The 16,847-nt window shown below is 39.9% G+C and overlaps 1 protein-coding gene across 1 annotated transcript in view; it reads left to right on the plus strand.

Annotated features, from left to right (window-relative positions):
* Positions 1 to 16,847, plus strand: part of grin3ba (glutamate receptor, ionotropic, N-methyl-D-aspartate 3Ba) — a 258,657-nt gene that overhangs the window by 205,727 nt on the left and 36,083 nt on the right. The window contains exons 6-7 of the mRNA XM_088354891.1: positions 8,292 to 8,438; positions 10,182 to 10,327. Of these exons, the coding sequence (XP_088211017.1) occupies positions 8,292 to 8,438; positions 10,182 to 10,327 (293 nt within the window). The remainder of the gene's footprint in view (positions 1 to 8,291; positions 8,439 to 10,181; positions 10,328 to 16,847) is intronic.

Below are 16,847 nucleotides of genomic sequence, written 5' to 3' on the forward strand. Positions count from 1 at the left end.
TAGGCTAGAGGGCCAAAACAAACCCTGCAATTGGCCGAAAAAGATGACTCTGAATAACAAGCTTGCTAAAGTACGCCATAAAGAAACATGTTTCATTAGTCTGTATTTGTAAATGTTTTACTCTCCTGGATTTACTTCACTCACGGTTGTAAGAAGACCATGGTTGGGTATCATTATTGAACGTGAGAACTTAGGTGAGCTATGCGGCTTTGTATTTTCCCGGTATCTTGTTTTAGAACGATCTTGATGTTGCTGTGATGAGTTGAGTGAATTAAACTCAATTCCAAGTGTTTATTGTCATATGCACAGTAAAGTTGCGAGCGAAAAAGAAAATAGAAACTAAGGAATTGTTGGCATTTCTTGAATCCCAAGACTTTAACCTTCCGAATGATATTTGGAACGATGCATTTGAGTGTCATCGTACGGACACCGCATCCGCACGTGTCTACGACACGTATTTGCTTCTTTGCAAGCTTTGGGAATGTTAAGGGGGTAATGAGTTTGACTGAACTATCTGACTGTTTTGTCGACGTTCCCATTGTAGCGCCTTATAATCCGGTGCACCTTATCTATGGAAGATATAGGACCAAAAACTATTTTTTGGGGGTGCGCCCTATAACCCGGTGCGCCCTATAGTGCGGAAAATACGGTACATAAATTGGCCGCATCACTGAATAAGCTGCAGGGTTGAACGTTTGGGAAAAAAGTAGCGGCTTATAGTCCGGAATTTACGGTATTTTATTGACTTTTATTCGTCGAAATAACACGCAATTCACATAGTAATGCATAATCGAAGGTTAAATCAATTAGATTTTCCAAATTGGAGCTTGGTGAGTTGCTCACTTTGTCCACTCCAGTTTGTCCACCTCTGACTCTTATGAGGTACCATTCTTCAGCTAGCATGGGTTCAACTCACGTTTTTCTCCGAATATGTTTCAGATCGGTAAACAGATCAAAGTAGTTGAAATATTCTCACTTGACGTATCCAATTTGCTAAAGTTTTCTGAGCACAAGGTCACTTTCAATCCCTCCTGCTATCAGTTTGGAAAGCATCTAAAGGCGCGTTCACAAATCCAAACACGAAACTCCAATGTCATTCACTCAGCTTGTTGGCAATCCTTCGTAATAAACACAAAATCCCTGAGCGTCCCGAAGGAAAGCCTTGCAAATGACTCCGGGATGAGCGTGAACAGAGGCCAGGTTATTAGGGAGACCTTCCCCTAATTGAAAGGTCGTTCCTTTGATCCTCGCTGATGAGCAGATTTGCCCCCATTAGCGATCTCACCACCCATGGAAACGACTTCTTCCTGGCATATTTTTTGCGCAGCTTGGCAGTCAAACAATCGGAAGCTAGCCCAAGACAGAAACATCTTTCTAAAGCTGCCAACAAAATAATTTACAATACAATTACCATATTTTTGGAACGAGATGGCGCAACTAAATTAGATTTAATTCGTTGGCTCCCTTAGGGAAATTCACTTTCACCGACTGTACCGGGGGAAACGACAGGCATTACGTTACAAAAACAGCAGACGAGAGACTCGAGAGGCGGCCACGGCAAGAACAAAGACGACGAGACGGATTACCTGAACCACAAAAACTTGGACTTGTTTGAAACAAAGTGCCACTGCGGGAAAATCTGCAAAAATGCAAGGGGCCGTAAGATTCATCAATTCAGAACCATCTGTGGGAAAAGGGATAAATAGATGCAGCAGATGGTTGGAGACACTCAGTGAGACACAGGAGGATTCCAGTCAGGAAGAACCCCACACAGTACAAGAGACCAATGTTCCCTCTAAGCTGCGTGTGTGCGCAATTGCGCACTTTCCAGAGCTTTTCCCCGGACAAAAAAATCTAGCCAGCTCACAAAAATCAGGGCTGGAAATTGCTAATTAAGAAGCAAATTAAGTCAAAGTTACGGTACATGAAGTTAAAAATACACGGGTTCCCCTGACGTTGTGTTCTAAATACAGTATTTTGAAGTCAAGGTCGAGGTCGAACGAAGTTGAGTAAAGTCAGTAGAGTTTTTCGAGAACCGGCTTCTTCGGCTCGGCTCACTAAAGAGAACCGGCTTTTTTGGGTCCCAAACGGCTTCTCAGGTTGTTTTTGCTTCTTTAATCCCTACACGACAAAATATTATCTAAAATTGTGCAGAAAATGACTTAAAGCAGGGGTGTCAAAGTCAAATGGACGGAGTGCCAAATAAAACATTTGGCTACAAGCCGAGGGCCGGACTGTCCAATCTTTACTGAAACCAAGATTTAACCTACTGAAAACACAACAAATATATTACAATATGATTGCATAAATAAAGCAATATTTTCTTATGACTCTGTCAGTCATTTCAAATTTCAGCAGGCACAAAATACAAATGTCCTTTATATAAAAAACTCATAACATATCTCATAACAACAACTCATAACTATTTTCTATCATTCAATCATCTGAAATTATTAAAAAGAAATATTGCCTCGAAATACAATAAAATAAAGTGCAAAAATCTCTTGTTACTTAAAACCAATAGCAATCAACACACTGGACCTCATCTGTCCTGCTCAAATGTACATTGACTTTCCTTTCTGTGCTTTCTCTGGGTTAGTGTGAAAAAAAGGAATTACTGATTAACAAATAATAACAATCAAAAGTCATTTTTTCTGCTAAATAGGAGACAATTTTATCAAAAGACTGTTGTCCACATCAAGATCTATTTTCCATGAAAAGCCGAAAAACAAGAAACACTCCCAGGACAGAGTCGGCAAACAAAAACAACATAGTCAACATAGACAATAAAGCTTTAAAATTCCCGAGGGGAACAACAAAAAACAAGACCTTCTTTATGTGCAAATTTAACTTTTAAACTTGAACGGAGTAAAAACTTCAAATGTGTAATTGCACAGGAAACATTACTGTATTATTACTGTATTTACATACATTTATATACAGTACTGTATTACTACAACTCTACATTACTTGTTTGAGGCGTGTGTTTTGTTTCATGATGCCGTCTAATATTATACTCTTTCATCACCGCCACACTTTCTCCACATAGCAGACACACAGGTTTTCCAGCTACCTCCGTGAACATGTACTCCAACTCCCACCTTGTTTGAAAGCCCCGGTTTTCAGTGTCCACCTTCCGTTTAGCCATTGTTGATGGGTATCTGTGGGCTAATTTTTGCTGTTATGCTAATGACTGCTGCTGATCGACTGCTGAATAAATCAAACCGCCTCCCGCTTTGCTCCCGCTCGGCGCGTCCCCGTTGCATTGTGGGAAATGTAGTATTCATGCGTACTGCGGGCTGCCGGCTTGCAGCGGCCTGCGGGCCGGATCTCATAATATATTGATATCGTCACGCGGGCCAGGTAAAACCCTCTCGCGGGCCTAATGTGGCCCGCGGGCCTTGACTCTGACATATGTGACTTAAAGGAAGGGGGGGAATAGAACAAAAAAGAAAATAATACCAAAATGAAAAAGTAGTGAGAAGCTGAGAAAAAAGAAACAAAGAAAAAAAAGAAAAGAAAAAAAAAGAAAGAAAAAAAGGGAAAAAAAGTAAATAAAGAAAAAAAAGAAAAAGTAACAGCTAGGAAAAAATAAACACAATGAGATGTTTTAAAGAAGTTAAAAAAAATTATAAAAAAAACAGGAAAAAGAAGAAAAAGTTTGTGTTGCGTTCAAATAATTTCCAATTAAACCAAGTCAATCTTGTTGCCAACATTGTACTTCCACTAAAAAAAATTGATGAAATACAGTTCTGTATCGTGCAACCGACTAAATAAGCCCCCCAAAATGTGAGTATTATGCGACAAAAGATACCAGGAAAAAAAAAACAAATGAAAATCTTGTGAAAGAATTGTAGTAAAAACAAATGACGTTTGTAGGCCGTACAACCCTTGCAATTATACATTAGTTAATTCATTTAAAAGAGAAAAATGTTTTTGCATTGGCCGGAAACTCAGCAAAATGTAACTAGATGTCAAGTTTTGTACAAGTTTGATAATGATTTAGTTGCCACACTTGGGATTGCCGTTGCTCACTGTTGTTTCAAGCGTTGCTCACCGACTTTGTGTGAACGCTCAGACTCGTGCAAAATTAGAGGGAACATTGCAGGAGACCTCTCTGAATCTGCGGCACCCCTCGGTCTTAGGGTCCCCTCTCCCACTACCCCAGTCGCCCAACCCCAGAGAAAGAGAGAGTAACCCCCCAGCAAACAACAACATTGCTTGGACCCAACTTGACCAGGACCATGATAGAGTGCTAGAGGTCACTTTGGCAAGATCATCGGAAAGGAAAATCAAGAGCTAGTGTCTAAACCATGGCAACGGAGCGTTTTGGTACAGAGGAGAAAAGGGGCAGCAATACAGCACCTGCAAAACTTACTAACAGACGGGAAAGAGAGATCAAGCAGTTGAGAAGGGAAATCAAGGCTCCCAATTTGCTGAACAAAGAGGTCATTCCCAGAGAGAAGGAGGGCATAAAAGACCTGACCAATAGACTCCGGGGGCAAATGTGCAGGCTAAGAAGGGCAGAGAGTTCTCGGAGACTGAGAAAGGAGACAGAGGTCATACGTGCTCGGTTCACCAAAAACCCGTAAAGGTTCACCAAACCCTTGTAGGGGGAAGCAAGATCTGGAAGTCTGACCAATCCTAAAGAAACAGTAGAAGGTTTCTTAAGAGAAAGTCACTGGATAGTGGACTTCCTCTCGAACCGCCCACAGTCCGTGAAACTCGATAACCACGTCTCTCCCACCCTAACACTGAACACTGGCTTCCCCCAAGGTTGTGCACTGAGCCCCCTGGTTTTTACCCTCTACACCTCCGACTGCTCACCGACCCACCCCACAAACACAATCATTAAGTTCGCCGACGATACCACCTTGATCGGCCTCATCTCTGGAGGGAACGAGGCGGTGTACAGGGATGAGGTGGAGTCACTGTCAACGTGGTGTTCGGAAAACCACCTCATACTAAACACCACAAAAACAAAAGAACTGATACTGGACTTCAGAAGGATTGGCAGGAATCCAGCACCACTCATCATAAAAGGAGACTGTGTAGAGAGAGTCCACTCCTTCAAATTTCTGGGTGTGCACATCTCCGACGACCTCTCCTGGTTTGCAAACACCAGAGCAGTGGTAGGGAAGTCCCGGCAGCGACTACATTTCCTGAGAGTGCTCAGGAAAAAGCAGCTAAAACAGCAGCTGCAGGTGTCCTTTTACAAAGCCACAGTGGAGAGCATTCTGACGTACTGCATTACGGTGTGGTATGTTGGGTGCACAGCAGCAGACAGGAAAACGCTCCAGAAGGTCATCAAAACAGCCCAGAAAATCGGCGGAAAATCATTTTTGCACTATGATGACTATTTTTGCACCAAATGCATATTGCACAAACCCTATGATACCAAACTGTATGTAACATCCGATATGCCGACATTTCTTGGGTAAATTTTGTGTAAATTATAACTATAACCTTATCCTCCTTGTTTTATAACCTTATCTTCTCTGTTCCTTTATCTGCTTGGGTTTTTTACCTCACTGTGAATGTGTGAAACTGGAGTGTCATGCCCAATTTCGTTGTCACAATATGTTAACCCATTTTGTTACAATGACAATAAAGGTATATTCTATTCTATTCTATTCTATTCTATTCTATTCTATTCTATTCTATTCTAGTTACACCCTTCTGGGCCAAGTTTTGGACAGCGACCCAAGAAGTGGAATGAGGGAATATATTTTAAAAATGTATGAAAAATTACTATTTTGAGGGGTGGGCCTTGTAATCCCGTACGCATTATAGTACATAAAAATACAGTATCTTCTAATATGATGCAAGGTTAATGTTAAATCAAGTTTTAAAATTATTAAAATGTGTATTTTTCACTCTCGACTGCAGCCGTTTCTTTAAGAAATTGATGTGACAACAAAATATGAAGGTCTGGAACAGATCAGCAGATATTCTTCAATTTATGCAAACCCGTCGATCAGCCTTAATGTCTTAGTTTGCCCACGGATCGAAGCGCCATTGATTCAAGCGGTGAAATAAAAAGTTACAGCAAGCACAATCTCATTTAATTCAGGGACATGCTGTGCTTTCTATGCTGCTAATTTTTTTGTATTAGGTTTTCTCATCTCATCTCATCTCATCTCATCTCATTAGCTGTACTGCTTATCCTTATTAGGGTCGCGGGGGGGCTGGAGCCCATCCCAGCCATCTCCGGGCAGTGGGCAGGGGACACCCTGAACTGGTTGCCAGCCAATCGCAGGGCACACGGGGACAGACAACTCACTCGCTCAGTCACACCTAGGGACAATTTGGACCGGCCAATTCACCTGAAATGCACGTCTTTGGAATGTGGGAGGAAACCGGAGTGCCTGGAGGAAACCCACGCAAGCATGGGGAGAACATACAAACTCCGCACAGTATGGCCAGTAGCTGGATTTGAACCCACGACCTCAGAACTGTGCCGCACATGCGCTAACCACTGCTCAGCCGTGCTACCCAGGTTTTCTCATATAATGGTATTTTAAAATGAGCAAATTTCTATTTCTATCTAACACACCACACATTTTTTTATTTTATTTTCGATACATACGTTATTTTTTATTATTTGACAATATTTTTTTTTGCATGCATTTATTTTTATCTTTTTCCTTTTTAAGTATTATGTTTATTACTTAAGAATATGTGTTTAAATGTTTTTTTCTTAAAACAATCTAATTTTTTTTGCAAATGGGGTTACATTTGGTTAGTTAGTTAGTTAGTTAGTTAGTTAGTTAGTTAGTTAGTTAGTTAGTTAGTTAGTTAGTTAGTTAGTTAGTTAGTTAGTTAGTAAAGAAATTGCTCTCGGCTTTAAAAAGTTTGGAGACTGTTGGGAATGAAATATCCAAATGTACCGTTTACCAAATTTTTCAAATTAGTTATCTGACTCCATTAACCAAACACAACCTACATTCTCCCAAATGTACAAAATCATTCAAGATTATAACAAATTACTCAATACAAACGGAAGAAAAAATAGACCGGTACATACATCCTGTATATTGCATAAAATATGCTACATTTTTTGACCAAAAAGGTTGGGAAGTGTTTATTTATATAGTTTTTTAGTTATATATATTGCTTTAAAGACAAAAAAAGGGGGGGGAGTATGAACTGGACAATGTTTATTATACACACACACACATATATATATATATATATATATATATATATATATATATATATATATATATATATATATATATATATATATGTTTTTAATATGGATTATTTTAATTTATCTTTTACTTATTTATTTTTAAATGGAATACCAGTTGTGGTTCATTTCCTACAGCCTGCATTCGGATCTCCAACAGGACACTTTATTTATCCCTTACTTTTCAATGAATCGCCGCAGCAGCCATTTTTAAATGTCCTTTTATAGTCCCCCCAAAAAATCGGGAAAATTATTTCAAGAAATAGTGGGAACTCTGATTAATAATTCAAGGCCTTGTCGAAATCACAGTTATTTTTACTCCCTGTATTTATCCGTGTCACAAATTTCCCAATAGAAGAGCCTACTTACACAAGAAATATATGTGTTTTTTTTCATCTGTATTTATTTCTTTATTTCATATTATAAAGGATACTGGCAAATCGTATAAAACACAAATGCAGAGCTGTTTGCCGCTGCAATGTGTTAATCTGCCATACATTTTTAAAACTATATTTTTTATTGTATTAGTTAGAGACCCCAAAAAAAGCAAACACGAATCCTCCCTTTCTACTCAAAGACAAGATGACCTTTATTGTTACATCTCTACAATAAGGTCAGCATCGAGGTCGGCCATTGATTAATGTTCTGCTGTTAGGAGAAATTTTCCCATCATTTCGCCTTGTAATAAGAGCTTACAAGCGAGGTATACGGTTAAGCGTGGCACTTTTACAACCAGAGAAAGTCCGCCTGTCTAACACTCAGGACCGTCTGATTTTAATTGGTGGAATAAATTATTGGCTTTCAGGAAGAAAGTGATGGCGGGAGGTAAAAGAGGAAGCGGATGCCTCCCCAGGGCTGACAATTTCATGGAGGGATGGGCCTTTGTTGCATTTCCTTTAATACGCCGGGTCTTTTTTTTTTCAATTAACTTAATTGTGTGCTAATGTGGGATTTGTAAAGATGGAGAGGTTTGAATGTGGAGGCTGAGCTTGTCAATACCTGGAAGGCTCCCAAAAAACAAACATGGGAGAAAAAATAACTCCACCCGAAAAGGTCATATCAACAATTATATATATTTTTTTGCATTTTTTTCTCTCAGACTCCCAAATGCTGGACGGGTCGATTCCTGATGAACCTGTGGGCCATCTTCTGTCTCCTAGTGCTTTCCAGCTATACAGCTAACCTGGCCGCCGTCATGGTGGGCGAGAAGACCTTTGAGCAGGTGTCGGGAATCCACGACGATAAGGTGAGATGAGGAACATATTTTGAAATAAATGCAGTTAGGCCGGATCATGATTGAACAGGGACACAATTTTTTTTTTTGTAGCTGTTCATAAAAAAACATTTCAAAACACAATGAAATAATTAATATGGGCTTCAGGTGCAGAATCTCAACTGCAATATGAGACTTTCCACATCAAAATCGGAGTAAACAGTAGCTCAGGTGGTAAAGTGCTTGTCAAGTCAAGTCATGTTTATTTGTATAGCCCTTATTCACAAAGAGTCTCAAAGGGCTGCTCAGACCACAGACTATTGCAAACTACAGACTATTATTACACCAACCCCTGATCTAAGACCTACATGATGGCAAGGGAAAACTTAAAAACCTTGACATGAGGAAATTGAAGAAACATGAGGTAATCGCCTTTCCAGGATGACCAGGCTGCAGTAATAATACACAGATATTGTAGACATGAAATAAAGGTCATTAATAAGCTATAGAATAGAGCGTTAGTCATGTCTTTTAAGCCTAGATTGAAACAGTTCCATTGAGGTTGCAGATCAAATTTCAAGGGGTCTCACAACCATCACAAACGGTAGACCCAATCGCGTAACGTTTCTCACAACTTTATTGAATAGAAAGAGGAAGGACAGCGCCCGCGATCCGATATTCGCTGGACGCGAGAAGCAAGTCGCTCTCGTACCCGGATTGTGATCTGAACACGGAAGTGGATCTTCTTTAGCGAGCGATGGCGGTGTCGGGGACGAAAAAAATGGTCGGTAGCCGGGACTGGGAGAGCAAAGCGTGGTCGGGGTCGGCAATGAGTCGTAAGCCAGGACGAGAGAGTAGACGTAGTTGGGAACAAAAATGGATCGTAAGCTGGGACGGGGAAGCAGACATGGTCGGGATAAAAACAGGTCGAAGCCTGAGACAAACGGGAGCAAAAACGGCACAGGTGGGAGTCAGGGTCGAAAAAGGCTTGCCTTGTATACACAGAGGTTCGCAGACGGTTCTACGACAGGGGATTGACAGGACTGCGTTTAACTAGGGACAGGGAGCCAATCAGAGCCCGCAGCGGTTGCCGCCAAATGAGCGGGCACAGGTGATCATGACAGGGGGAAGAGCATTCTACAGCACCGGGGCCCGGCAAGCCCGGCGAACACTTTTGAACCTGTGGTTCTCTTCTTGGCTCTTGGGATCATTAGTAGACCAGGATTTTCAGAGCGAAGGCTCCGGAACGGAACATAGGGGGAAATTAAATCTATTCACTTCACATGTTTTGACATTGTTTGATAATTTTCTGACATTGCAAAACGGAATTCTGACCAAACGTTGAATACTTTACAAATGGTCGCAGGTTTGATTCCAATGAATCCCCGATAAGCACGTAAATGCCTTGCAAGGCTGACCCTGCTATTGGTGTGTGAGTGAGTGTGAATGGGTAAGTGTAAAGCGCGTTGGGAGGTCTTCATTCACTTGAAAAGCACAATATAAATGCAGACCATTTACATTTACAATGTTAAAGATCAACTGTCTTTTTAGTAAAATAACAATAAGCAGATTTCCTATCCTTATTTTCTTACTGAGTAGAAAGTACAATAATGCTAGATAAGTATGTCTTAAGGTCAACTTATATTTTTTTTAAGTGCTTTTTTGCTGCAAATTTGCAAAGTTTCCTTGCCGATAAGGTTTATCAATACAACCAAAATCCGACCTTCTGAGTCGTAATAAACAAAAACGGGCTGATACTTTTTGCAATCGCAACAGCTGCACCACCCGTCGCTGGGCTTCCGATTTGGCACGGTGAGAGAAAGCAGCGCCGAGGACTACATGAAGAAGAGTTTCCCTGAGATGCACGACTACATGCGGCGTTTTAACCAGCCCACCACCCCTGAGGGTGTGCACATGCTCAAGTAAGACCCTCCATATGATTTTCATCCCAATCACCCAATACCTGCAAGCTAATTAGAATTGCAGGACAAATTATGTATGTTTTTTAGGTGTTTTTTGATTAATTCATTTTAATAATAAGAGTGCAAAATGTTCGGTAAAATATATATGAAAAATTGTTAATTAATCATTTATTTGCTGTTTTTTACTATAATGGTATCCAAACTATCTGCCAGCAGAGCAAGACGCGTTTTAATTACATTGTATTTTGTATTGTATTGTATTTGTATTGGACTCAAACGGTGGTAAGTATATCAGACAAATGCTGTACACTGTGGGGGAAAAAAGAGGAAATTAATGAAAATAAATCTTGCTCCAGCTGCAGAATACATTTTGACGACATATATATATATATATATATATATATATATATATATATATATATATATATATATATATATATATATATATATATATATTCTTGTGTAAAAATATTACTTAAAATTTGGCATTTTAGGTAAAAATTATATATATATTTAAAAAATAATTTATCAAAAGTATTTTGACGATATATATATTCTTGTGTAAATATATTACTTAAAATTTGGCATTTTAGGTAAAAATTATATATATAAATATATATATATATTTTAAAAATGATTTATCAAAAGTATTATCATTATTAAAATAAGTATTATAATAATAATGATTCTAAGTATTAATTTATTTTATTTTAATGTTTTGTTGTTGTTATTGTTATTATTGTCACAGTTGCCATGGCGCCCAATTGGCCACGCCCGTGTGGCAACAGCTGCGGCTCGTTGACAGATTGGCTTCCATTCTATTTAAGCTCAGTGCTCTCATTCACCCTTTGTTAGTCAGTCAACAAACCCCTGCCCTGCAAAACGTGGGTTTTGACTCGGTCCTGTTTCCTGTTGGTATTTCCTGTCTGGTATTGTTCCCGTTTATATTGTACTGTTTAATATCGGTTTCCAGTTCCGTTCCCCTCTAGTTTGTCCTGTTTAATATTAATATCCTGTTTCGATATAAATCCTGTAATTCCACGCCAGACTGCTGCCTAACGTGCATGACTCCCCATTTCCCGTAAAATAAAAGGCTTGGGTGAGAAATATTTGAGTTCTCGTCCTGTTCTGGTTCATGACAATTATTTTAAGATAATATTTAAAATGAGCACAAATCCATAATTTATCATTTCATAAATAATTTTTAAAGTTATTTGCAAACTTCTTTTTAAATTATCAGTAGTATTTAATTATAATTTCAAGATTACTTTTTTTAATTACCATTGTCCTAATTTTAAGAAATATTTTTTCGTAAAAAGCAAAAATTGCAAAATGGACAAAATCGAAGATTGTTTTTTTTTTTAATTTACTTTTTTACTGTTTTTTTTTTTCTTGTATGCTAAGTATAGTATTGTAGATTGACCAATGCTTCCATAAATGATTATGGTATATAGGACTACTTAAATCAAACATTAAATGGTACTAAATGTATCTAATGTTCTAATAATGTGGACATGCTTTTAACTTCTTTAATAATGAAGAAGAAAGCTCCATTCTTTGTCCTCGTTTTTGATTGTATCCAGGTTGTTAAACATTAGTTGTGTCAAAATAAAGGTAGGAGAGATTCTAAGTTCTTACTACAGAATATCCTGGGCACAAATGACCCACAGAACAATGGCTGTAGAAATGCATAAGTGCAAAGACATAGGTGCATTACCATCATTCTTATGCAAAAAGGTGGTCTATAAATTGCTTAGAAATCTATTATGCATTTCCTACAAAGTTAAATATTAAAGTTACAGGGATGCCACATTTGCATAGAGCATTGTCTTAAACAAGATAGGGGAAAAGCCGCTTGTTCTTTGCCCGAGGGGATCAATTGCATTTTACCAGAGTTAAGACTTGGAGTTTGCTTTATGCGATCTTCTATTCAAATAAGTAAGCAAGTAGAGCTAAAAATAGGGCTCAAGGCCACTTCTAGTGACCAAATAAACTCAACTCAAATTAAATAATTACGACTAAATAAAGAAATTCTCTAATCATACAGTACTACAACAATAACTACCACATACTCCTAATTTAAGGCCAACCAGTAACTCAAACAAACATGTATTAGACCAACGGCACTGTTGATAATAATTTAAGCTCGACTAGTAATTTAAACAAACTATATTACACCAGCTCGGTGGCCTTGGGGTAATGGCGCCCGCCCCGAGACTGGGAGGTTGTGGTTCAAGCCTCGGCCAAGTCATACCTAAGACTTAAACATTGGTACCCGTTGCCTCCCTGCTTGGCGTTCAGCATTAGGGGTTGTAATTGGGGGGTTTGGTTACCTAATGACTCCCAACATCTCATTTGGTTGAGCGAGGGGGCTGGGAATCCCCTCCTCTAAATCAATCTCCCAAAATAAGTGAGCAATGACTCTAGCCACCTCCCACTAGAAGGTATGGCTGTGGTATATATATAATATTACACCAGTACGTAGTGGTAGATGTACTAGATTATAGAATATTTTAACATGTCAACTATAACTTATACAGGGTTGGGTAGGGTTACTTTAACTGGATTACTTTCAATTACTTTTGGATTACTCCAACCAAATATGCTAATAAAAGACAAAAGAAACTAAATATGAATAAAATTATGACTCACAACAGGTGGTAAGCTTTCTCTCCTGGCTTTGATCTCTTTGATCTCCGGCAAAAACGAACATAAAATGCGACAGAAACAAAATGAAAATAAATCCTTACAGCTTGACAACATCATTTTTGCCGTTCCATGTATTCCGTTACTCCCCAAGCCTGCAAAAAATTTAGTCATTTTATTCATATTTAGTTTCTTTTGTCTGTCATTAGCATATTTGGTATTGGAGTAATCCAAAAGTAATTGAAAGTAATCAAGTTAAAGTAACCCTACCCAACCCTGAACTTATATATATCAGAGTGACCCATAACTTAACCCTGTTAAGACTAACCAGTATTAAAGTGCCAATAACTTTCACCTCCGTTCCCCAAAGGTGTCTTTGGTGTGTGTTTGTGCGTAAAATGCTATCAGATCCGCTCCCTTGTGCATAACAATTGAAATTGCGTCTCCATTTTTAAAGGCAACAAACAAACAGTAAAGAAAAGCACACAATGGCGCGCTTCCTTAATGGAAATCTTTATGGAAAAAAGCAACAGGCGCAAAAAAGCTTTAGGGAAAGTTTACTTATTGAAAAAAAAAAACCTTGTATGCCGATCAGCCTGCCAAATAGGCCAAACACCGCAAAAAAGACTGCAAACACTAATATAAACGCGACCTTCAGATGGGACAAGGTGAAGACCGTCGCTTGCAAATAATGAACCGAAAAGCTTTCTTAAATAAAGGTTATCACGGAATTATTTCAGGTTTACTGCATTAATTGAATCCCCAAAAACAGAACGATTACATGAAGTGTAAGACAAATGGGGGAAAAAGTTTTGGAATTACCGTATTTTCCGCACTCTAAGGTGCACCGGATTACAAGGCCAAAAACAATTTTTAATCATATATATTTCATACATAAGACCCATGAAATTAAGACTGTTATACTGTATGTTTTGCTTACAGCAATTAAGTAGAGGATGATTAGAGGAATCGAACCCGGATTGTGGTGGTGAGGGTCAAGTCAAGTCAAGTCATTTTTATTTGTATAGCCCTAAATCACGAAGAGTCTCAAAGGGCTTCACAGATTGTTACACTATATTACACAAACTATTTTCAACCGACAAGAGGAGTAGGTTATTCGTATGCAATGGAGTAGAAGTGAGTTTTAAGTTTAGATTTAAACATTTCCACTGAGGTTGCAGATCGAATCTCAGGGGGAAGAGCATTCCACAGCACCGGTGCCCGGATGGAGAACGCTCTCGAACCAGCAGAAGACTTCTTTGCTCTCGGGATCACCAGAAGACCAGCACTCTCAGATCGTAGGCTTCGGACCGGGACATAGGGGCAAATCAGATCTGAAAGATAAGAGGGAGCAAGTCCATGTATGATTTTGTACAATACTAAGAGAACTTTGAAGTCACATCTTTGGCTAACTGGGAGCCAATGCAGGTTAGCCAAAATTGCTGACACTTCACCACTAGTGTCACAACCGATACAAGCAGGGGACCCAAATGTGTAATGTTTCACACAATGCTTTATCAAGGGATCTGGGAAGTCAGGGCGAGAGGAAAAGAGACAGGAATCTGGTGCTCGCTTGGCAGGAGGAGCGGGAAGCCCTCGCGAACGAAGCATGGTCGGAGATCGAACAAGTCGGGCAGCCGGGATGGGAGACGGTGCGTGGTTGGAGCTCGGAAACAAGTCGGGTAGCCGGGACGAGCAGGAAGCCAGGGATCGGGGATGGATACAGGAAACAGAATCAGGATACAGGTAGCCACGACAGGAGAACGGAGCGTGGGTCGGGGATTGATACTGGAAACGGAATCAGAATATGGGTAGCCGAGACAGGAGAACAGAGCTTGGATCAGGGGTTGACACAGAAAACGGAATCAGGATACGGGTAGCCAAGACAGGAGAACAGAGCTTGGATCAGTGATCGATACAGAAAATGGAATCAGGATACGGGTAGCCGGTACAGGAGAACGGAGCTTGGATAGGGGATCGATAAAGAAAACAGAATCAGGATACAGGTAGCCGGGACAGGAGAATGGAGCTTGGATCGGGGATCGATACAGAAAACTGAATCAGGATACGGGTAGCCGTGACAGGAGAACGGAGCTTGGATCAGGGATCGATACAGAAAATGGAATCAGGATACGGGTAGCCGAGACAGGAGATGAAGCTTGGATCGGGGATTGATACAGAAAACGTAATCAGGATACGGGTAGCCGAGACAGGAGAACGGAGCTTGGATCGATACAGAAAACGGAATCAGGATACGGGTAGCCGAGACAGGAGAACGGAGCTTGGATTGATACAGAAAACTGAATCAGGATACGGGTAGCCGAGACAGGAGAACAGAGCTTGGATAGGGGATCGATCAAGAAAACGGAATCAGGATACGGATAGTTGGGACAGGAGAACGGAGCTTGGATTGGGGATCGATACAGAAAACGGAATCAGGATATGGGTAGCCGGGACAGGAGAATGGAGATTGGATCGGGGAACGATACAGGAAACAGGTCGGGATCAAAACTGGAGCCAGAGTCAAAAGTACTTGCCTTGCAATCGCTGAGGTTTGCAGTCGGACCAACCAGGAGTGAATGAGAGCACCGAGTTTAAATAGGAGGGGAACCAATCAGGAAACGAGCAGCAGCTGGTGCCAAACGAGTGGGCACAGGTGAGGGCAATGGGCAAATCATGACAACTAGACCACCAATGGTACGGATAGCATACGACAAGGCATTCGAGCAGAGGTCTCCAACTTTTTTCAAACTAAGCGCTACTTTATGTTACTAATTAGCGCAAAGGGCACCCAGTTTGGTATGCATTTCTGAAATAACAACAAATCATGTTATTACTATGTATTTACTTGGTTAGTTATTGGAAATAGTATTAAATAGACTTTGTCAACCATAAAAAAATATATTTTTTACTAGTAAATCACAATGACCCAGCAAAGGTGCTTGAGCTGGTTTCAGAACAGGTCCGCGGTTACATCAGCTGTCTTTAGAGGGCACCCTGGGCACCACAATAGAGACCCCTGCATGAGAGCTCATGTCATTATCCAACTAATTTTACTCATGGTGCCAGAAACTCTGATTTGCATAGTGCATTTTGATGAGTATACGCTATACTTCTTCAGCTGTGCATCAATAACCTCTCAGCTTGATTTGTTCTGCTTGCTTACGTAAAAAAGCTTGTGTAGTATTTTTTCGGAAAACCTTCTGTTTTCTGTGTCTGTCTTTCGCAACGTTATTGACACATGGGTGCAAAAGTGGAGAGACTGTAACCTGTCAGAATGCACTATGCAAATTATTGTTTCTGGCATTCCGATTAAAAATAGAGTAAGAATGAAATCATTTCTAATGCATTTTCAGATATTATCAGTACCACTGGAGGTCTAGTGGTACAGTGTAGGTGGCCTCACCACCACGACCCGAGTTTGAATCCCATTGCATACAACGTACAGTGATTAAGGCCAGTGATTATTTCGTAAAACCTTGGTTAGTAACGTACACCTATAAATACAGTATGCATTTCTAATCTTATCCCTTTCAAATTTCAGGCCAATTTGGTGCTTTTAGGTACCGTATTTTCCGCACTATAAGGCGCACCGGGTTATAGGGCGCACCCCCAAAAATAGTTTTTGGTCCTATATTTTCCATACATTTTTTATTTTTTTTTTTGTTTGAACAATTGTATTGACACTATATTTTCCATACATAAGGCGCACCGGATTATAAGGCGCTGCAATGGGAACGTCGACAAAACAGTCAGAAACTTATTACCCCCTTAACATTCCGAAAGCTTGCAAAGAAGCAAATACGTGTCGTAGACACGTGCGGATGCGGTGTCTGTACGATGTCACCAAACAAACATTTCTTAGTTTCCATTT

This window comes from Urocampus carinirostris, chromosome 15 (assembly GCF_059441175.1).
Source record: "Urocampus carinirostris isolate Australia breed hairy pipefish chromosome 15, RoL_Ucar_1.0, whole genome shotgun sequence".
Classification (NCBI taxonomy): domain Eukaryota; kingdom Metazoa; phylum Chordata; class Actinopteri; order Syngnathiformes; family Syngnathidae; genus Urocampus; species Urocampus carinirostris.